This window comes from Bos indicus, chromosome 4 (assembly GCF_029378745.1).
Source record: "Bos indicus isolate NIAB-ARS_2022 breed Sahiwal x Tharparkar chromosome 4, NIAB-ARS_B.indTharparkar_mat_pri_1.0, whole genome shotgun sequence".
Lineage (NCBI taxonomy): Eukaryota > Metazoa > Chordata > Mammalia > Artiodactyla > Bovidae > Bos > Bos indicus.
This window is the reverse complement of record NC_091763.1, coordinates 65,923,196-65,945,365: the sequence shown is the minus strand read 5'-3', so window position 1 is coordinate 65,945,365 and position 22,170 is coordinate 65,923,196. Positions and strand designations below refer to the sequence as shown.

The window sequence follows — 22,170 nt, the reverse complement described above, 5'->3', positions numbered from 1 at the left end:
TGGCTGGATGGCATCACTGACTCGATGGACATGAGTCTCAGTGAACTCTGGGAGTCGGTGATGGACAGGGAGGCCTGGCGTGCTATGATTCATGGGGTGGCAAAGAGTCGGACACGACTGAGCGACTGACCTGACCTGACCTATCCACCAAACCAAGACACCTGACTGAGTCAGACTGGGAGGAGGGAGGTGACGGGGAGAAATGGACTTGTCCTCTCAGTGGGAGGAAAAGCAAAGTCATTTGATGAGACAGATTGTCTTCTGGGAAGGGAAGATTTTTTGGTCAGCTGTACAGTCTTCCCCGCTCATGCACACACTTTTTGATATCTCACTCTTCCACCTGAAGCACCAAATTGTTGGACTGTGGCCCATTTGACATGTAGAGGGAATGAGACAAAACTGCTGGATTAGATGGCTTTAGCAGCTTTGAAGAGGGTGAAGTTGACAGCAACAATAAATCCATAATCGTCACTTTCACACAGGCAGGGTCTTTATTCAGCAAAGGCTATGCAGTCACACTGCGTGCTGGGCACTAGGCATGCTGCAGGGAAACAAATGTCCTCTCCAGGGTGGGAAGGGAGGGACATAGAAGCAGAATAACAGGTGCATGAAGGAACAGGTGATGTGGTGGGGGTGGAGGGGTGAGAAGGGGGCATGTGCTCCATGGGAGCGGGCAGCAACCCCAACCCTTGAGCTGAGCTGTGAGTGTGAGGAGGGCTGGAGAGGAGACTACTGGGAAGGAGCCCAGCTCCCCCTCCGTGGCCTCTCTTCCCCTGTGTGTCTTGTCTTCATCTCTGCATGTCCATAGCAGAGCTTTGCAGGCTTTCATGTGTGTGAGAAGCCCCTGGGGATCTTGTTAAAGTGCAGCTCTGTTCCTGCAGGTCTGGGCTGGGACCTGTGCATCTGAATTTCTAACAAGTGCCCTGGGAGGCCCATCCTGCTGCCAGAGTCCAGGGGTGTGGGAACCCTGACCCTTCTTAGGCTGGGATGTCCATGTTCAGGGCTGGGCTCGGATGGCAGTGAGGAGAGAGGGAGACAGGAAACCCCATGGTTGTTTTCTCCTGGGACACTCAGCTGACCCCTCTGGCTACTGGAGGATGAATAAGATACAGAGTATGACAGCCCACTCACAGGGATCTCAGAACTGATGTTTAAGCATCTTTGGGTACCATTTCAAATGAGGGGAGTGATGCTAGGGGGAAAGAAAGTTCTTGCCAAATGTTAGTGAGTGAGTGAACAGAGCTAAGACTGGACACCAGGGCCCCTGACTCTTTCTTTCAGGCAGACGTCATTTATCAAATGCCTCCTGTGTGCATGCCTGTGTGCTCCAAGGAGTTCATTGGCTGGTAGAAAAGATGAAACAGACACAAACTTGGAGATATGGACATAGGACTGCTCAGGAAACCATGGCAGAATTGACGTGCGGATAATACAGCCGGGCTCAGGCAGTGACAGAGATCCGCGCAGTGGGTGGATGTCACAGCTGTTTAGGAGGTAACATCAAGAGGTCCAGGTGAGCCAGAGCGCTGACCAAGGGTGAGAGGAAGGAGGCTGGGATGGGCGAGGGCATGGCCGGAAGTATCCTCACTAGGGTGGGGACATGAGAGAGGAGCGAGGATGGGGAATGGGGCCTCTGCCTTCGGATCTGCTGAGTTAGAGGGGCTGAGGTCAGGAAAGTGAAGGCAGCTGGACACTGTAGTCGGGAGGGCAGAGAGTAGGTAAGGCTAAAATACACATAGCTGTTCTGTGGATGAACTTCTAGAAGGAATGATACTCCTAAGGACTTAGTAGTAGAGTCTGTGCAGAGAGATACATCTTTGGTGATTCAGAGGCCTTTGTGAATCGTCCAAGACCCCAGGTCTGAAGGATATGGCGGTCCATCAGGAGATGTTGCTTTGCACTTGGACAATTTTATCAAATGTTCCTCGGTGTGTGTGGTCTGTGCTTAATCACTCAGTCGTGTCAGACTCTTTGTGACCCCATAGACTATAGCCTGCCAGGCTCGTCTATCCATGGGGATTCTCCAGGCAAGAATACTGGAATGGCTTGCCATGCCCTTCTCCAAGGGATCTTCCCAACCCAGGGATCGAACTTAGGTCTCCCTCATTGCAGGTGGATTCTTTACTGTATGAGCAACCAGGGAAGCCCTATTCCTCAGTACGCCTCCCCCAAACCTAAAAAGCATATTAAAAAACAGAGACATCACTTTGCCAAAAAAGATCTGTCTAGTTAAAGCCATGGTTTTTCCCGAAGTCATGTATGGATGTGAGAGTTGGACCATAAAGAAAGCTGAGTGCCGAAGAACTGATGCTTTTGAAATGGGGTGTTGGAGAAGACTCTTGAGAGTCCCTTGGACTGCGAGGAGATCAAACCAGTTGATCCTAAAGGAAATCAATCCTGAATATTCATTGGAAGGACTGATTGCTAAAGCTGAAGCTCCAATACTTTGGCCACCTGATGCAAAGGGCTGACTCATGAGAAAAGGCCCTGATGCTGGGAAAGATTGAAGGCAGGAGGAGAGGCTGACAGAGGATGAGAAGGTTGGATGGTATCACCGACTTGATGGACACGAGTTTGAGCAAGCTCTGGGAGTTGACTGTGGATAGGGAAGCCTGGCGTGCTGCAGTCCATGGGGTCACAAACAGTTGGACACGACTGAGCAGCTGAACTGAACTCCCCCCAACTAGTGTGCGCCTAGGCTGGAGGCTGAGAGGAGGGTCCCTTCTCTATAGTCTTGTTTCCCAGACTGGCTCTGGGCTCAGCAGCAGAGATATCACCTGGGGACAGGTTAGAGATGCAAATTCTCAGCCCACCTCAGACCTACGGACTCAGACTCTGGGTTTTATCAGAGCCCTGGTGGTTCATGAGCAAAAGAGCATTTCAGAAGCACTGGCCCAGGTGAGTAGTTCTCCAATGGGGTTACACATTCGGATCCCCAGGAGAGTGTGATGAAATGCTGCTTCCTGGGTCCCTACCCCCAAACTGGAGCTTCTGATGCAGTTGGGGGAGGCCCAGGCTGCCTGAAGTTTCCAGCTCCCTGGGTGACTCTCGTATATCCAGGGTGGGACCCCAACCCCAGTCCCTACCCAGTCCTCTTTGAGGGTCTAGAGCTGGGAATGTTGGAGGCAGCCCCTTTGTGGAAGTCACTTTGCATCTTTGTGCCTCACGTGAAACTACCCTGTGCCCTCTGCTTTGCAGGAGCTCAGAGGAGGGCAGGTGATGTGTGGGTGGGGATGGAGCGGAGGTCTAGAGCTGTCAAGGGCTGGCTGGGGCAGGCATGTAGTTTGAAACACACACCAGCATCAGGAGCGGCAGAATCTGCCAGGCCAGACAGGGAACTGCTGAGCAAGGAGTCGGAGGCTCCCTCAGTTCATACCCTGAGGGGTTCCATCTGTGGGGGAAGGTCATCAAGGAGCAGGGGGAGGAGAGCCCGCCACACCAGGGGTAACAGAAGGCAGAAGGGGTGGGGGTGTCTTCCAGGAAGAGTGCTAGGCTTCGCCCTCTCTCACCTGGAGATAGGAACCAGGAAGTTAGGGGTGCCAGCTGCAAGGAGTGCCCAGGAGTCCTGTTATTCAGGGAGAAGCAGAACAAGAGGCACTCCTTGCTGCCTACTCAAAATAATGGCCCTAAAATTAGCTGCCTAGGATAGCTTCAGGCTTGATTCTGAGAAGACAGGATCTCAGGCTCTATTACACTGGACCTACTGGATCAGATTACATTCTTTAACCAGCTTCCCAGCCGTCTCACATGCACGTTCTTCTGCAAAGCCCTGGTCTCCTGGGCCCCAGCTGAGATGCAGGGTCAAGGACCCACATTGACCAGAAGTTCTAGTTTCATGGAGGTACTCACTGTCCAAGGGTTTTTGGGTTTCTCTGAGCATGCGGGTCATGGCTTCTCTGCTGGGTGAGTTTTCTAAGGAGGCCCCTGACATCTGTCTTTCCTGCACTTTGCCTGCCGCTTTCTGCCTTGCAGTGCCCTCTGGTGGCCATGGGAGCCATGGCCACCACATTGCTCCTCTGTTGCCTGAACCCCAAGACCCAACTGAGGTTGGAAGGAAGAGGACTTTCCTGTTGCTGCCTTCTGCCACAAGGCTCAGGGACTCCCCAGAACACAATGAAAGCCGTTGGGAAAACACTGGGCTTTAGCAGCAGGCTAGCAAATGGGTAAAGATTTGCTCAGGGGGTCTGCTGTGTGGGGCATGGACTACGGTGGACAGTGAGAGCTGTGAGGGGCCCATGCCCCAGTTCAGAGAGCATTATGGGCTTCACAAGGGAGCCAGGTCTGGGTGGTGGAAGGCCAACACTCTCCTACATGCCAGAGAAAACATGTCTGCCCAGGGTCAGCAGCTGGCTGGGCTGCGAGCTGGCTGGCTGTGTGGACAAGGAGTGTCTTGAGAGACACATGACCTCATGAAGGTTCTTCTAGAGACGTGAGTCAGGTCTTCCCAAAGCTCCAATTCTTGGTCATGTGGATGGAGCTGCCTGACTCCCTGCCCTGCCTGGCCTGCTTCAGCTGACCATTCTCTGAGGCTCTATCATGATACTGGTGACAAAGTCCCAGATCCCTGAGGATGGGTGACTCTGAGGCCTCCCAACTGATGAACTGTTGCCACTCTGGTGATGAACTTGATGACCCACCTTCATCACCTGCCTGCCCTCTTTTCTTCTTTTCATTCCTGTTAGTGTTTCCTGGGATCTTTTTTCAGGTAAACTGCTGCTGCTGCTGCTAAGTCGCTTCGGTCGTGTCCGACTCTGTGCAACCCCATAGACGGCAGCCCACCAGGCTCCCCCGTCCCTGGGATTCTCCAGGCAAGAACACTGGAGTGGGTTGCCATTTCCTTCTCCAATGCATGAAAGTGAAAAGTGAAAGTGAAGTCGCTCAGTCGTGTCTGACTCTTAGTGACCCCATGGACTGCAGCCTACCAGGCTCCTCCGTCCAAGGAATTCTCCAGGCAAGAATACTAGAGTGGGTTGCCATTTCCTTCTCCAATCAGGTTAGTAGCTGCTAAGTCACTTCAGTCGTGTCCATAAAGTGAAGTCACTCAGTTGTGTCCGACTCCTAGCGACCCCATGGACTGCAGCCCACCAGGCCCCTCTGTCCATGGGATTTTCCAGGCAAGAGTACTGGAGTGGGGTGCCATCGCCTTCGCCATCTCAGGTAAACTGTTTGCTCTCAGATCCTTGTTTCAAGGTCTGCATTGGGGGGGTGCGTGACCCAAATCAAGACAGCGTCTGGCTGGGCCACTTTATTTTCCTGACTTATGGTATAGGATGAAATGGAAAGGGGTGTGGCGGATGGCCCCCTGGGCTGGGGGCAGGGAGAACTTGCTTTTCACTTGTGACCTGGGGACGTAGTACAAGATGAAGTTATGGTGTTCAGGCTGACTCTGCAGCAGGGGGCTCCAGACTTACTAGACTTTGGGACCCTGACTTCCCCCTCTGGGCAGGCCCTGTCTGCCAGACTGGCCTCAGGCCCCAGGGCCCTTGCGGGCAACCACAAAACAGAAGCCCTCGTTGAGGCAGAAGGCCTCTGAGTACTTGATGGGGCTGTACTGGCACTTTAGCACCTGGCAGCCGGCCTCCTGCAAGGCCTTCTCCACTGTCTCCTGCTCTAGCGAGAGGACAAAGAACTTCCTGGAGCCCACCATGTATTCACAGCAGCGCAGGGCCACCAAGGTGACCAGATGCCCGCCTGGCTTCAGCAGGCCAACCAGGTTCTGGATGGCTGCCCGGTAGGCGTCCACGTCACGGCAGGCGCACTCCAGGGCCAGCAGGCTCAGCACGCAGTCCGCTGCGGGCACCTGGGCAGACCCCAGAGGACGGGGCTGGTTCACATCACATGTCAGTAACCGCTTGACTGTCCTTCGGACCCGGGCCTCCTTCTCCTGCCACTTGCTCCTGTGGGGGAGGGTCAATGAGGTGACAACGACAATTAGGACGACATCCCCCATACCCTAGGGAGGGCTTCCTATGGGCCTATGGGGAAGATCATATTTCTCCCATTATATAGATGAGTAAACTGAAGCACACAGAGGTTGAGTGATTTGTTCAAGGCCACACAGCTGATAGGTGGCAGTGCATTTGACATCTGATTCCTCCTTCTCCTCTTCCTCCTCCTCCTCCTCCTTTTTTCTCTCTTTCTTTTGAATAACTCAATTTTAGCATATTGCATTATTAATTTTAAGGTGTAAAAGACATATAACAAACATTTGCCATTTCAGTCACTCTGTGCAATCCAGGGGCATTAACTGCATTCACAATGTGCGCGACTATCACTATTTCCTGCTTCCAAAACTTGTTATCCCCCATGCTGAAACTTTGCCCCCATTATGCAATATCCCCCCGTTCCTCCTCCCTGCAGCCCCTGACTGTAAATATCCTCCTTTAAACCAGCTCTTTCCCACAGCTGGGCCTTTGCTTTTGCCATCCCCTCTGCCTGGCTCTCTCTTTCTCCAGATCCTCTCATCCTTTTTCCCTCACATCTCCCAGGGAGCTGCTCAAAGTGCTCTTTCTTAGAGGAGAGGCTTTCTCTTGCCATCTGCTGGGGACTGAATTGTATCCCCATCATATTCATATGCTGAAACCCTAACATGTATGTGGATGTATGTGGAGATGGAGCCTTTGGCAGGTAAATAGAGGTAAATGAGATCATGAGGGGGGCCACTCATGATGGGATTTGTGCCTTTTACAAGAAGACAGACTAGAGAGCTAGCTCACTCTCCCTCTCCTTCTTCAGAGGGCATGGCAAGAATGCATCTACAGGCCAGGAAGAGCACCCTCATCAAGTTCAAGGACTGATCCTGAGCTCCCAGCCTCCAGAATGTGAGAAATGAGCGTTTTTCAAGCCGTTGCATCTATGACATTTCGTATGACGGCTCAAGGTGAGTAAGACACCCTCCCACCTAACACAGCACCCGTACTTCTCTAGGCCCCTGCAGCTGGAGAGTCTTTTCTAGAACACTTGTTTTTCCCTGAATCCCTACCTCCATCAACTTTGGGCACGTTGTGCTTTCTACTAGAATGTGAGGTCCGTGGGGCAGAGACTTTATTCACTGTGCTATTGCCAGTATCTGGAAGTGACCTGACTCTCAGAATGCTCTCTGTGAATGATGACAAGAATGTATGAAGCCCAGGCTTAGTTGATGCAGAGACCCTGTGCTCAGAGAACCTGAGGCCCTGTTCCATTTCAGGCTGCCCCTGTCTGTAATTGGGTCAGGCCCCCATGGCCCAAAGATGGGACAGGAATTTAAAATCTGTTCTTTGTCCTGCTCTAAGGTGGCCTCAAGGTCACTCTCCACATCTGGGCCTTGGTTTCCTGGACTCTGGTTGATGGATTCCCCCTCTGTGAACTCGGTGGGGAAGGTGCCTGGAGGGGGTGAGTGCTGTTGGTCTCTGGGACTTGGTAGAAGTGCTGAGGAGATAGATGCGGGCAATTCCAAGAAGCCCATGTCTTCCCATAACAAGTGCCCCTCCAACACTAGGTAAAGTGGAAGCTGAACCACTAGTTTTGAGAGGAAAGAGATCTGCGTGTGCTGGAGCAATCAGGGGAGCTTCCAGGAGGAGGAGGGACTGAAAAAGATCCCACAGGATGGAAGGGATGCAAAACATGGAGGGCAAATCAGGTAACTGAAGATTAGAGCCCAGGCAACTCTGAGGCTGAAGGTGGGACTCACTCAAAGGGAGGGAAGTGCTCTGGGCCAGAGACCCAAGTGGGTTAGGAACAAGCTATAGGGAGCTGGCCAGTGATACAGGGTGGCAGGCTCAGGCTCAGGCCTGTGAGGATGGGAGACCTCTTGTGAGAAGGATGGTGACTGTGGCTACCTGTCTCCCTCGAGTTCACACACGTATTGCACGGCTGGGGACCAGTCATAGGCCCCCAGCTCCTTCTTCAGCCACTTGTCCACCTCCCGGAGGTTGAGCTCCGTGTAGTCTGACATGATGATCTCCCGGAAGACCTCGCAGGCCGAGAGCAGCTGGTAGATGGTGGGGCCTGAGCCGATGTCAATCAGGATGTCGCCTCCCATGCCTCCTGCAGGAGAAAGCGTGTTCCAGGTGTTGGGGGCAGACACCCAACTCCATGCCAGTTGTGGTGGATGGAGATGCCAGGCTGTGCCCTTTCCCCAGGGTGACTCCCAGGAGATCCGACCCTGCCTTGGGCAGTACCTGGACTGTGTGAGGATTCCAGACCCTACGCCTGGGGCTCAGAAGGGTGAGAGGGGGTTGGGGTGCAGGCTGGTACATACTGGGTCCCCCTGCTGCCTCAAGGGTTGCTATTGGAGCCCCGATAGGACAAGTCCTGCCCTTCTGGGCAGCTTTCAGATTGACTTCTTGGTAGAAGCTGTATTATTGGCAAGTCTTCTGACTCTGGGTTTAAAGCAATGGTGAGAGTGACCCCACAGCGCCCCTCCCACCTCTTTGCTGCAAGGACAGAGCTTCTGATAAAGGATGAGAGCTGAGCCAGTGGGTTCAAAACTGGCTCAACCAATCACAGAAGGCAAGAGGATCTTGTGGTGAGTTGGGGGAAGAGCAATATAAGTACATCACCTTCCTCTCCCTGCTTCCTCCCTCCATCCTCCTCCATTGAAACCAGTCCATTTTCCAAGGCTTAATCCCAGTCCTTCCTCCAGAGTCTCCTCAGATTTCTCTGTGAGCCTTAAGCTTTCATTCATCTGTATTTCTGTGGACCTTGCTTGATCCCTTTCTTGGCATCAAATACATAGAGCAAGGTTTGTTGAATGACTGAGTAACCCCCTAGTTGTTCAGTGCACTCCCTGAGCAACTGTGCAAGGCAGCCCTGCATGAACTGATTTTGAGATTTTCTACTGCCAGTGACAGGTGGTCTGACCTGGGCTGGACACCCTGGTGTCTTGCACCTCAGCCTCCTTGTGTGCATGGAGAACTTGGGTGATAATCTCTGCTGGTCCCCCCAGCCTGACAACTCAGAGCAGAAATTTGTAAACTGAGCTCTGTGGTTTGGCTTTGGGTATCCATGAACCCTCTTAATTTTGTGTAAAAGATCAAGAGTGTTTCCGTGTTGTGTATATACCAGATCTTTCATCAGGTTTTCAACGGGGCTCTTGAGCCCAGGCTATAAAGCCGCTTTTATGTTACTGAAGGGGAGGCAAGCAATATGTTCATATCTATTGTCTCCTATCCCTTCTAGCATGGGTCTCTGAACCCCACAGTTCAGGAGGTACCTTTCCATTTCACAGGGCAAGAAACTGAGATGGACTGTTAAAGATTCAGGCTTGGTTCCTGGGCTGCAAATGTCAGTGCTTGGGTTCCAGAGTGGCCAACCAGCGACAGTCCTCGTGGGTTCACAGCTGGGCTGGCTTTGCAGCATCCTAGGTGAGCAGTGTCCCAGAGGACGGGTCCCCTGCCACCAAGAGCACTTCCTGTAAGGCGCAGCCCCATCGTCTCCCTGAGATGGAGACCAGACACTCACCTGGAGAGAAAGTTTCAAAGAGATTATTCAGGTTGAATTTCAAGACTTCGTTTTCCGCTATGGTGCCTGAATCGAAGGCATAGTAGGTCTTTAAGTAGTTCTGGGGTTGGAACTCTGTCTTGTAGTCCTCTCCTTTGTACAGCTCGCCCTCCATTCTGGCTGTGGACCTTTCTGCTTCTCCCCTGCTGCGGTTACCCATTTTATCTACCCTCTCTTCCCAGGCCCTTCCTATGGGGAGTTTCATAATCTCATCGAACAGACCCTCCCTCCCAGGGAGGAGCTGGAATTACACATCACAGAGTCAGGCCATATGTTAGCTTTCTGGCTGGGGTTTATCTGTTTGGTAGTCGTCAAAACACAGAAACACCAACCGGATGGTCAACAAATGCTCCTGGCAGGGGGAGCAGGGGTGGGGGGGGGTGGGGGGGTGGGGGGGGGGTGGGGGGGTGGGGGGTGGGGGTGGGGGGGTGGGGGGGGTGAGGGGTGGGGTGGGGGGTGGGGTGGGGGGGTGGGGGGTGGGGTGGGGGGGTGGGGGTTGGGGGGGGGTCGGTCTCAGTATTTCGCTTCTGAGAGGTGATGTTTTGAATGTAGATGATGCTGACAGGGGTTAGATTTGGGAGAGAATGAAGCAGAGGGCCTGGGCCACAGAACAAAGAGAGAGACACAAATGGGCAAAGAGAGACAGACAAAAACAAAGGCATAGAGAGGCCCAGCATCTGGAATAGGTCAAGTATCCTCTCTTTGGTTTGCTGGGAAAATGAAACCCAGAAAGGAAAACCCTGTAGCATGGAAAACAGAATGCAGAAATGGCTAAAATTTCACTGACTGAGGTCAGTGAGTTTGCTGTTTAGAACTGTTTGTCCTGAACTTGGTTAAATATTTCCTACTATCTTCAGTCCCGTTAACTCTATTTGCTTAATCAATCCTTTATTTTTCTGGGGATAAAACTAAACGTAACCAGGGCCACCCAAAAGGTTGAGAAGCCTCTGTTTGCACAATCATTTTAAAAGTGTTGGCATTCATAAACAGAACGTGATTAAGTTTTGTGGAATTTGCTTGCATGCACTCTCACACACAAACACACACAGAAACGCACACACACATAACTACTAGTAAACGTGTAAAAGATGAATGAGGGCAGTGGGTTGTATCAAAAGGGTTGCCTGCACTTCTGAGTAGGTTTCAGATTGACTTCCTGGTAGGAGCTGGTCTGTTTCCGACAGTCTCTGGTTGTGACAACTTTCTGGTTCTGATACTGTGTTTTGAAAGATGCTACCATTATCCTATCATTGAAATGTACTCAAATCTTGCTCTATTATTTCCTGCACTGCATGTGAATCTACAAAATAAAAAGTTATGTTAAAAAAAAAAGTGTTTCCAAAAGGATAAAAAACAGAAAAAAAAAAGTGTTTCCAAATCTCTTCCCAAAATTCACCTAAGATCAGAGATTTCAGGTAGCAAACTCTAATAAGTTTTGCAAATGGACAAGTCTGGAGCCCTGGTCTGAAAAGTGCTGGGTGTGTCCCTCACACTCATCCTCTGCCTTCTTTGTGACAAACTATAGAGATGTTGAGACCTATTCACTCCTTGGAGATTAGGAAGCTGAAGGTGACGAGCCTTTTCCCAAGAGGGTTCTGGCAGCAAGTGACGGGGTCTAGGAGTAGATTTAAGGCCAGCGTCCAAAGCCAAAATAAAGAATCACTCCAAATTTATTGTCTCCTCATCACACTATCGGAGAAGGCAATGGCACCCCACTCCAGCACTCTTGCCTGGAAAATCCCATGGATGGAGGAGCCTGGTAGGCTGCAGTCCATGGGGTCGTTAAGAGTCGGATGACTGAGCGACTTCACTTTCACTTTTCACTTTCCTGCATTGGAGAAGGAAATGGCAACCCACTCCAGTGTTCTTGCCTGGAGAATCCCAGGGACGGGGGAGCCTGGTGGGGTGCCGTCTATGGGGTCGCACGGAGTCGGACACGACTGAAGCGACTTAGCAGCATCACACTATGCAGTCTAGCAGGGTCCCTTGGCTGTGCTGCTCAAACTAGTGTGCCCAGGAATCACCCGGGGATCCCGGGAGATGCAGATTGTGGTTCTTGAGATTCTACAGCCTTAATAATCCCAGGTAATACTGAGGCCCCCGTGATGTGAACAGCACAGCCCTGGGTCCTACTGCCCAGAATCAACATTTATGTTTCAGTATTTGGAGTTCCCACAGAATAGAACCTCTCATTTTATTTATTGCAATTACTAAACCTGTACTCTGTGCTATTTCCACTCAGTGGGAACAGGTTGGATTACGTAATAGATGATGATAGCACAGCTTCCTGTCCCGTTGGAAGAAAATACAGTTAGACTTCTCTCCAATTTGTGAGAAAAGAATTTTATACTCAAATTAAAAAAAAAAAAAAAAAGAATTTTATACTCAAATTCAATTAACATAAAATCTGGGAGGATCACAGTGATTGGTGAAACTGAGTGTATCATGTTGTCCCCAGCGGTTCTTATTATCGATGTGCCTGCAGACACGTGAACTGGCAGTGGCTTGGCAGGACTGTCGTGTCACCGTGTGTGACCCCCGTGCCTGCTCGGTGGTCCTGGCACGGGGTCAGCATCGCTTCTCCATGTCTCTTTAAACGTGCGAGAAATGTCCATTTTCCGTGCCGCCTAATACACAGTACACAGAAGTTCAAGTTAACTTGAGCTACCTGCTCCTCAAGTGGTTGACAGGTAAGAGGCTTACAGACATTCATCATTATAAATAACCTTGTAATCAATACCCCTATGTAGTCAGTTTTTTCTGTATTTTAGAGTCAGGCTTTGGGTTGGATTCCTAAACATGTGATGAATGGGTCCATGCTTTAAAGCTTCCCTGGTGGCTCAGATGGTAAATTGTCTGCCCGCAATGCGGGAGACCCGGGTTCGATTCCTGGGTCGGGAAGATCCCCTGGAGAAGGAAATGGCAATCCACTCCAGCACTCTTGCCTGGAAAATCCCATGGATGGAGGAGCCAGATAGGCTACAGTCCATGGGGTCGCAAAGAGTCAGACACAACTGAGCGACTTCACTTTCACTTTAAAGCTTTTAGTATAAATAAATTAGGTAAACACTTGCCAAATTATGTTTCTAAGAAAAACAATGCTTTTTACTTTTTAACTGTTTCAGGACAAATATTTATTTTTTCTTTAATAAAATGTGTTAAATTTTATTTTTTCCTTTGGGTTTGTTTCTACCTAAGCTTTGAAAATCCTTCCCTGTTCAGAGTTCTAAAGCTGTCTGATTGTGATAGCTTCTGTGATTGCTTATTTAAAAAAATATTTACCCATTATTTTGGTGTTTGGTGTGAGATGAGGTTCTGTGTGGCTGCTGACAATTCACTAGAGAAAAGTATGTTTACATATGCAAGCTCTGGACTATTTCTTCACCCCACAGGCTCATGTGGGAAAAAAGATAACGGGATGCTGAGATGGTAGCTTTCCTAATATGGAGAATGAGATTGATTTTTTTCTCATCTGGTTGACACTTAAGCAATTTGTTTTCTTGATAGTTACCTTGAAAATGTTCTCCTGTGTTAAATTAAGGGAGAAGTCCCCTTGAATGGAAATTTCTCTGAGTTATTCAGAAGTCACTATATAGAAAGATGTTTAAGATGAGGCAGATATTCTTAAAAGAGTCTGAGACAACCCTGGCATGAACAAAATGCTGTCAAATTGATGAAGGCAAACCTTAGGATAGTGGATCTCTACTGGGGTGGGGGATGGGGGTGTACTTTGCTGCCCTGGGGTCATCTGTCCATATCTGGAGATGTTTGATTTTTCACAGTTGGAGATGAATTATCTGGCCTGAAATGTCAGTGTTGCTGACATGGAGACACCTTTTTTTAGAACATATCCATAAAAGATTTGATTTTGAGCAGATCACCCTAGCTCTGTGAAGACCCTTGGCTAGGCCAGACTCAGAATGTGAGTTGGGATGGAGAGGGCGGGCTGGTGGAGGTCAGAGGGTAGAAGTTTTGCAATGTCGGTGGAGCGGGGGAGGTTGGATCCATTCCACTGGGCAGCAGGAGGCACTGGAGGCCCCGAGTTGGGGTACACCTCGTCTGTCCATCCAGGACATCCATTGTAGCACAGTGAATGGAAGCGTGGTCTCTCTTCACCCAAGCTGGGCAGACCCTGGATGCCGAAGTCCCAATGCTGGGGTTCTGGGTACACAGATGTCCACAGTTCACTTTAGAAATATCAATAGATGCTAAGCCGAGCATCTTCCACACATCTCTCACTATTCACTCTCCATCCTTCTCCATTCTCTTGTGAACCCCAGAAGACTAACTTATGTGGACTATAATAGTGGCTCCCTTGCCCTCTGGAATTTGCTGGATACTGAAGGGAGGTAGGAAAGGGAGGTCTGGGTGTTTACTCTTCAGCATCTTTTCTTTTGGCAGTTGAGGAGGCCCTGTCTGTACAGCTCAGCCTTAGGTCAAGGGCGGACAATGGCTCCTCCTCGCTATTCCCCCTGGAGCACTTGGATGGTTGCTTTTGTGTGTTAATTTAGCTGGGCCCTGGGGCTCAGATCTGTAGTCAAACACTTTTCTGCATGTTTCTGGGAGAGTGTTTTTTGGATGAGATTAACATTTAAATTGGTGGACTTTGAGTAAAACAGACTGTGTTCCATAATGTAGGTGGGCCCCATCCAACCAGCTGAAGTCCTGAATTGAAGGACTGACCTCCCCTGAGCAAGAGTGAATTTTGCCAGCAGATGGTTCTCAGACTTGAACTGGCTGTTGAATTGGCTCTTTCTGGTTCTCCAACCTGCTAGTCTGTCCTGCAGTTTTTGGACTTGTCTGCCTCCATGATACTCCAGAATTGTGTGAGCAAACTCTTTAAATCTTTCTGTATGAATATTTTCATCCATGGTGGCTCAAATGGTAACGAATCTGCCTGCAATGAGGAGACCTGTGTTCAACCCCTGGGTTGGGAAGATCCCCTGGAGAAGGGAGTGGCTACCCACTCCAATATTCTTTCCTGGAGAATTCCATGGACCAAGGAACCTAGTGGGCTACAGTCCACGGGGTCGCAAAGAGCCAACACGACTGAGCAGCTAACACACACACACACACACACACACACACACACACACACACCACAGCCTGTTGATTCTGCTTCTCTGGAGGGCCCTGACTAACTAGACTAATTAGGTTATGAAACTGATTCTGAGAAATATTAAACAATTGTCCCAATACCTTTCAGCCAAGAGCATAACCTCTGCCCTCCTGGACAAAGAACAGGAGCCCCAGGCCTAGATCTGGAGAAGGTTCTGGCTGGAGTGTTCAGAGAGCCCATCCTGGGAGCAAAGCCTTTAAGTTCAAGGCTGACTGGGAGCTTGCGCTGCATGTTTGGTTCTGCCTGGATGACTTCCTCTGGGAAGGCAGATTGGGACAAGTGGCTGGACTGAGAAGGAAAGGACCTGGGAAGATGGCCCAGGGCTGAGTTTAGGGAGGCCTGAAGCCGCAGTGAAGTGTGACTTCCAACAGGTTGTCTGGGGCCAGGCGTGGGGCCATCTGTCAACCTGCAGGGCTAGACTGTTCTCTGATTTCTTCCTCCCTAACCCTCCTGCTCCCCCAGGGCCAGTGTCCTCTTAACCTTCTCCCACTCTCCTCACCAGGACATTCCCCCCACTGTTCCCTGATCAAGTGTGCAGAGTGATGTTATGGCCATGAGAGCCCAGAGGCCACTGCCCAATCACCGTGTCATTGTGATGAGGATACTTATGGTTGAGAGGCAGGCAGATGCCGAGAAACATCTTATAGATGGCTTGACTGAGGCCCTTGGCGGCTGAGGGTCCTGCCAGTGAATCTCTGACAGGACCGAGACCCTACCCAGCACTCCTGACTCCCCATGTAGGGTTTTTCTAGAACCTGGTTACAGCCACACCCCGACTCCACTACAGTACCTGTATTTGACAGAGAGGATCAGGTAGGGCTGGGCTTGGCAAACTTGGTGGCCTTCCTTGCCTCACCCCAAAGTCTTAGGAGCTGACGGAGAGTATTTGGGAACAGGCGCTGTACCTTCCCCAGAACACTTCCTGCTTTCTTGTCCAGCACTCTGCTCCAGAACCCCCTCTTGCATAAGATCTACTCGAAGAGAGGGGTAGGGCCCCACCAGCCTCCCACTTCAACCCTCACTCCCTGAAACCCCAGAGAAGACCAAGTTTCCACCTCAGCTAGCCACCCAGACACCTTCCCCCATCCTGCATCCCAGTTGGTGGAGAGATGATCAAAGGGCTGCAGAGAAGGGGGAAGGAGGGCTCCCTCTGCTCACTGGCCAGAGGTCTTGTAATGAAACTCCAGGTTAAATTTGAACCTCTCAGCCATGGACAAGAGGTCGCAGTCAAAGCCATAGTAGGGAGGGTAAGGTAGTAGATGGCCAGGTAGTCCCTCTGGGTGGGAAGTGGCTTTGGTACCAGTGGTCCCCGTGAGGCTGCCGTCCATGGGGGCCCTGGGTGTGTGCCTCCCATGCAGCTGTACAGCAGCCAGGGACACGGCTTCAGAGTCTTGACGCTGTGTGTTAAAGACAAGGAAGCCTCTGGACAATGGAATATTGGTAAATGTTTCACGTGTGTGTGTGTGCTAAGTTGCTTCAGTCGTGTCTGACTCTTTGTGACCCTATGGACTATAGTCTGCCAGGCTTCTCTGTCCACGGGATTCTCCAGGCAAGAATACTGGAGTGGGTTGCCATGCCCTGCTCCAGGGGATCTTCTCAACCCAGGGATGGAACCTGTGTCTCTTTGTCTCCAGCATTGTCAGGCAGGTTCTTTACCACTAGCACCACTTGGGAAACCCTCCTAAATGTTTCACAGTCAGCTCTAAAAAAAAGAAAAGTGCTGATATGTGGTGACTGACAGATTCCATACTGTGAATACTCCCACCATGGTTGATTTTAAGCTCCCAGTGGCTGAACAACTGGCTCACAAAATTCCCAGAAAATTAACCATTGGCTCTCATGAGCTGGTACAAGTCAGAATGAGTACACCATGGCTTCCAGACTAGGGCTGGCAGATTGAACAAGTAAAAGTATAGGATGCTTAGTTAGTTAAATTTAAGATAAACAAAATACATTTTAAAAGGATAATTGTATTCCCCAAATTGCATAGGACATATTATCTAAGTCTTAATTGTCCCTCTGAAATTCAAATATAACTAAGTGTTCTATATTCCATCTGGCATTACTCCAGCCCCTAATGGAAAGAGGCACAACCCAGGAGTCAGGGCTGCTGCTAACACATAAGGGCCTTTGTGCAAATTAAGGAAAGGTGCTCCCATAGAGAGGCAGACAGACAGACAGACAGAAATTGTAGAAAGGTATCATCTGGGCTGATTTATTGGGAAGAAATGTTCCCTCTGTCTCTGGAAGAACTATGAAAAGAAGGTGTCCCTCTGGGCAGACCGATTAGAGAAAGTTGTCCTTTCCTTCGGGCTGACTTGGTTCTCTCCCTGAGTGCCCTTCAGTCTCCTTTTCCCTGGAGACTACACCTCTGTGTGAGGTAAAACCAGCTTAGCTGGACACAGCAACCCAGACAAGAGTCAGGAGATGCAAATTCGGGTCTTGACTCTGCCATTTGTTGGCTGGGTGAACTTAGGTGAGTCTTTTCCCTTCCCTGGGTCTCATATTTCCTTTCGATGAAGTTGGAGAAATGGGACCTAATCTAATAATCTACAAAGAAGTTCTGGGAGCGGAAAATCATTGATGTGAAAGTGCTTTGAAAAGTAAAATGTTTGGTACAAACTGACTATGGGCTTTATTCCCCCAAATAAGAGTTGGAACATAAAAAAGAAATTAACGCACACACACACAAAAGAAAGTAGGGACATAAGCGGAAAGTTTAAAAAAAATAAAGTGTTGGAACAGCCCTTTGAAATTAGTACGATCTCTTTCCTGTACAGCCAGGGAGGGGGTCCTGAGAGGGTAAGTGGCTTGCCCAGAGACACATGGCAAACTGGTGACAGAGTTGGAGTGAGAATCGGGTTTCCTGACTCCTGGTCCAGTGTATCTTCCACTCCACTAGGGGTTCCCACAGGTTTGGAAGGGCATGGAAACCCCTCTTGGCCTTGGGTCTCTCCCAGTACAGGCTTGGTCAGCAACAGCAGTCCTGGCTCTTTCCGACATGTGTGTCTATTTGAATAGACCCCTCTCTGTACATGCCTCAGCCCCTTTCACATGTTCCTCAGTGGGATCTGCTGGGAATTGGATGAAAGCCTGCTCTTAAAGCTCATCGGCTCTGTCTCTCCCACCCCATTTCTAGATGCTCTGTCCTTAATGTGGCAGCTGCTTCTCAGACACTAACGGGGAAAGCTCAGAGGGGGTGTATACCATATGATGGCTGCAGGTACCCCTGCTCAAGCCCTGAGGAGAAAGGGGCTCCCGACTCTCCTTGGGCTCTCCCTGCTCTGTGAATTCTCTGTCTCACGTTGCACTCACCAGGCTCATCCCGGGTGAGGTTTATCCCTTGCCACCTCTCCTTAGAGGCAGTTTCTGTTTGGAATCTTCCTTGTCTTGTCCTCTAATCCACCTCTATGAGTTGCTCTGCATGAATCGTGCATGTTTAGCCCCTACCCTGCTCTTTATGAGGTGCTCATTATACCAAGACCGAACTCCTTCTGTGCCTGCACTGAAGGAGAGAGATAGATAACACATATACAGATCTTATGCTAATGTTAATAACTAGTACCCTCATAGCTCTTATTAAGTGTCAGCCACTTTAAAAAATATTTATTTTTTATAATTATGGTAAAATACACATGACATGAAATTTATAACTGTTTCAAGTGCACATTTGAGTTGCATCAGGTATACTCACATTGTACAATCATCACCGGCATCTACATTCATAACATGCTTTTTTCAACTTCACAAACTGAAACTCGGTACTCATTAGAAGACAACTCCCCTTGTAACCAAGCAGGACCCTATGGGGCCTTCCGGGCATAGATCACTCTCCCATATCCTCTGCTTAATTTCTTCTTTGAAGTACCCAGATAACAGCATCTGATGAATATCAACTCATTTCGTGAGTTGTTTTGCAGATGCTAAAACCACCACCAAATGGAAGAAATTAGCTACTTGATGACCATGAACATGTAGCCCCCAGACCTGCTGGCCCTAAAGACTGATAATATTAACTCCTGCAACACCGTCCTGTTACCGCACCATCAACCAACCTGAGAATTGTGCACAAGCTGACTTACATATTCTGGGACTCCTTCTTCACCCTCCCTCCCCTGAAACTCTTTAGGGAATTTGAGTGTTTTGAGCACCATCTGCCTTGGACTCATTTGAAAAGACCCTGATGCTGGGAAAGATTGAAGGCAGGAGGAGAAGGGGACCACAAAGGATGACATGGTTGGATGGCATCACCGACTCAATGGACATGAGTTTGGGTAAACTCCAGGAGTTGTGATGGACAGGGAAGCCTGGCAAGCTGCAGTCCATGGGGTCGCAAAGAGTCGGACACGACTGAGCAACTGAACTGAACTGACCCCTTGCTTGGTGCCCTGCAAAAAATGCTGCACTTTTCTTCACCACGTAACCTGGTTTCAGTAGATTGGCTTTACTGCTTGGTTAATGTTGGATCAGTCAACTTTCTTTACTGTAAAGTGACTATTTTCCCCTTGGTAATACAGAAATATCTTACAGACAGATACTTTGAGACTATAAAAAATACCCCATTCCTCACCAAATTTTACCCACTAGTTTTAGCACCCATTAATGATTTTTTTCTTTTTGGCTGTGCTGAGTGGCATGCAGGATCTTTGTTCCGCATGAGGGATTGAACCCGTGCCCCCTGGATTGGAAGCTCAGAGTCTTAACCACTGGATGGCTAGGGAAGTTCCCATTAATGATTCTTTCTTGCCTGAGTGAATTATTATTATGCTAGTTGCCGAATGGTGATTTGTTAATTCTATCATTTTTCTATTCAATACATTTATTAGTTGACATACAAATGTAAAAGGAGCTTTCCTTCTTTCTTTCTCTGCTTTGTTTCCTACTGTAAATATGGACTCATGGATTCTTCTTTTATTCCATAGGTTATGACCTATATTATTGTTATCAATTCCTTTGATGCACAGATTTGGCCAGTAGGAGTCCCTTTAAGCTGGCTGTGTGTTCTCTGACACGTCACCATCATTCTTGGAGCACTTCCTTACTGAGTTGCTCTTGTTTGTCCCTCTCGAATTAACCTAATGCTAACCAATATAATCAGGCACAGGAGTAAACACAAAGAACTGAGGGCTCTTGGCTGCTTCTTTTGCTTTGGTTCCTGAGACCCATCATGAGAAACACTGGGCTGGATGAAGCCCAAGCTGGAATCAAGATTGTGGGGAGAAATATCAATAATCTCAGATACGCAGATGACACCACCCTTATGGCAGAAAGTGAAGAAGAACTAAAGAGCCTCTTGATGAAAGTGAAAGAGGAGAGTGAAAATGTTGGCTTAAAATTCAACATTCAGAAAACTAAGATCATGGCATCTGGTCCCATCACTTCATGGCAAATAGATGGGGAAACAGTGGAAACAGTGACAGACTTTAGTTTTTTGGGCTCCAAAATCACTGCAGATGGTGACTGAAGCCATGAAATTAAAAGATTCTTGCTCCTTGGAAGAAAAGTTATGACCAACCTAGACAGCATAATAAAAAGCAGAGACATTACTTTGCCAACAAAGGTCCATCTAGTCAAAGCTATGGTTTTTCCAGTAGTCATGTATGGAACAGAGAAGGCAATGGGAACCCACTCCAGTACTCTTGCCTGGAAAATCCCATGGATGGAGGAGCCTGGTGGGCTGCCGTCTCTGAGGTCGCACAGAGTCGGACACGACTGAAGCGACTTAGTAGCAGCAGCAGCAGCATGCATGGATGTGAGAGTTGGATTATAAAGAAAGCTGAGGGCCGAAGAGTTGATGCTTTTGAATTGTGGTGTTGGAGGAGACTCTTGAGAGCTCCTTGGACTGCAAGGATATCCAACCAGTCCATCCTAAGGGAAATCAATCTTGAATATTCATTGGAAGGACTGATGCTGAAGTTGAAACTCCAATACTTTGGCCACCTGATGCAAAGAACTGACTCATTGAAAAAGACCCTGATGCTGGGAAAGATTGAAGGCAGAAGGAGAAGGGGCTGACAGAGGATGAGATAGTTGGATGGCATCACTGACTCAGTGGACATGAGTTTGAGTAAACTCTGGGAGTTGGTGATGGACAGTGATGCCTAGTATGTTGCAGTCCATAGAGTCGTAAAGGGTCGGACATGACGGAGCCACTGAACTGAATTTACCTGAGACCCATCACGTTGCCTGCCAGCTCACAAGGTGGTCCCTGAAGCAACCACCCTGAGCCTGAGTTGACCTGGGGAGGCATGGAGAGCCACGTGCTCCAAACAGCCTCCTTTGGAGCAGAAGACTTGGGCAGAGAAACCTGGGAGAAAAGAAATCCTCCAACAACCCCCAAGTACCACCTTAAAACTGAGAAGGGATCACCCTGTCTTTAGGGAGACTGGAGTGGAAGGGAAAATCCTGATGACCATCAGCTTAGAAGCACACTGTTGAAATGTTCAGACAGCCAACCTGGAGCAAGGTGCCCAAATCAGGCCACAGGAGCCAGAGACCCAGGCCTTGCTGTGTACTAAGAGGTCAGAAAACCAGGATAGGGGAGAGCAAAGAAGCAGAAGATGGAATATTGTGCAGAGCAGGAGGTGTCCCCTGGGCAGTGTTCAAGTTAGGGCTCATACAAAAATGACCATGTGTATTGGAGTAAGTGGAGAAGGCTGGTCATGGCTATCCAGGCTGTAGTCTCTGGCCAGGTAGGCTTCCAGCTTCCAGGGGGCCTGAGGAGGTGGTGATCTCAGCACACCCATTCCCAGTTTGCAGCAGGTTGGTATGGATGATCCCCCATGGGGATCATTTGTATTATTTAGACAAGATCAGGCATGTTCAGGGTGGTATAGCCTTAATGGTTTTTATTATTTAGGTTGAAAAGATAAGCTGCTGTAACAAGAGACAGGTCCATCCCCACTTTCAAAAATAAAAACAAACAAATAAATAAATAAACAAAGCCCAAATCACACTGAAGTTTAGTTCTCTTATTTGTAAACTTCTGAATTCCAGGCCACCAGGTGACTCTGTTCCACGCAGTCATTCAGGGAAGGCTGGCATCTTATTTCTGCTAGCCCCGAGGGAAGCATGCTCAAATGGAGGTGAGCACCAGAATTACATAGAGATATGGTTTCGTACCAATTGCTGGCACCAGCCTCAGAACTTCAGTAGATCCAAAGCTAAGGACTGGAAATCTGCATATCTAGCAAGTTCTCAGGTGATACTGGTGTTTTGGTGACCACAGTTTGAGAATCACTGCCCTAGGGTGCCGACTTGTGTTTATGGTCACAGCACACACCCATAGGTGCAGCTGTGCTCAGGCTTACTGGAGAGATAAGAGTATGGAAAAGGTAGGGCCTGATCTTAAAGTGCTGGCCCTCTCACTCTCTTTCCTTGGTGACCACTTAGTCCCATGGCCATGTCCAACCGCAAGAAAAGCTGGAAAATGTAGTCTGAATGGGAAGCCACTTGCTCACCTCCAAATACATTATTGCAAATGAAGGAAAGAATGGATTCTGGGGGCAATCAGTGGATTTTGTCACTGTGCTTTGAGAAAGGTTTCCATTGGCTTACCTGGACCAGCA

At 49.2% G+C, this 22,170-nt stretch overlaps 2 protein-coding genes across 5 annotated transcripts in view; one reads left to right on the top strand and one right to left on the bottom strand.

Annotated features, from left to right (window-relative positions):
• Positions 1-5,230: 5,230 nt before the first annotated feature.
• INMT (indolethylamine N-methyltransferase) lies at positions 5,231-9,660 on the bottom strand. Its single transcript, XM_019958811.2, has 3 exons — positions 9,445-9,660; positions 7,821-8,028; positions 5,231-5,897 (listed from the first exon to the last, which is right to left on the bottom strand). The coding sequence occupies exons 1-3, from the start codon at positions 9,641-9,643 to the stop codon at positions 5,468-5,470; spliced, it is 837 nt and encodes a 278-aa protein (XP_019814370.2). The 5' UTR covers positions 9,644-9,660; the 3' UTR covers positions 5,231-5,467.
• MINDY4 (MINDY lysine 48 deubiquitinase 4) overlaps positions 6,399-22,170 on the top strand; it is a 139,655-nt gene continuing 123,883 nt past the window's right edge. The window contains exons 1-2 of one of the 4 annotated variants that reach the window (XM_070787882.1): positions 6,399-6,627; positions 6,736-6,880. The gene's annotated coding sequence lies outside the window, so the exon portion shown is untranslated. Of the gene's footprint in view, positions 6,881-11,952; positions 12,174-22,170 lie in introns of those variants that run through there. The other 3 variants (XM_070787884.1, XM_070787885.1, XM_070787886.1) reach the window with 3 other exon arrangements.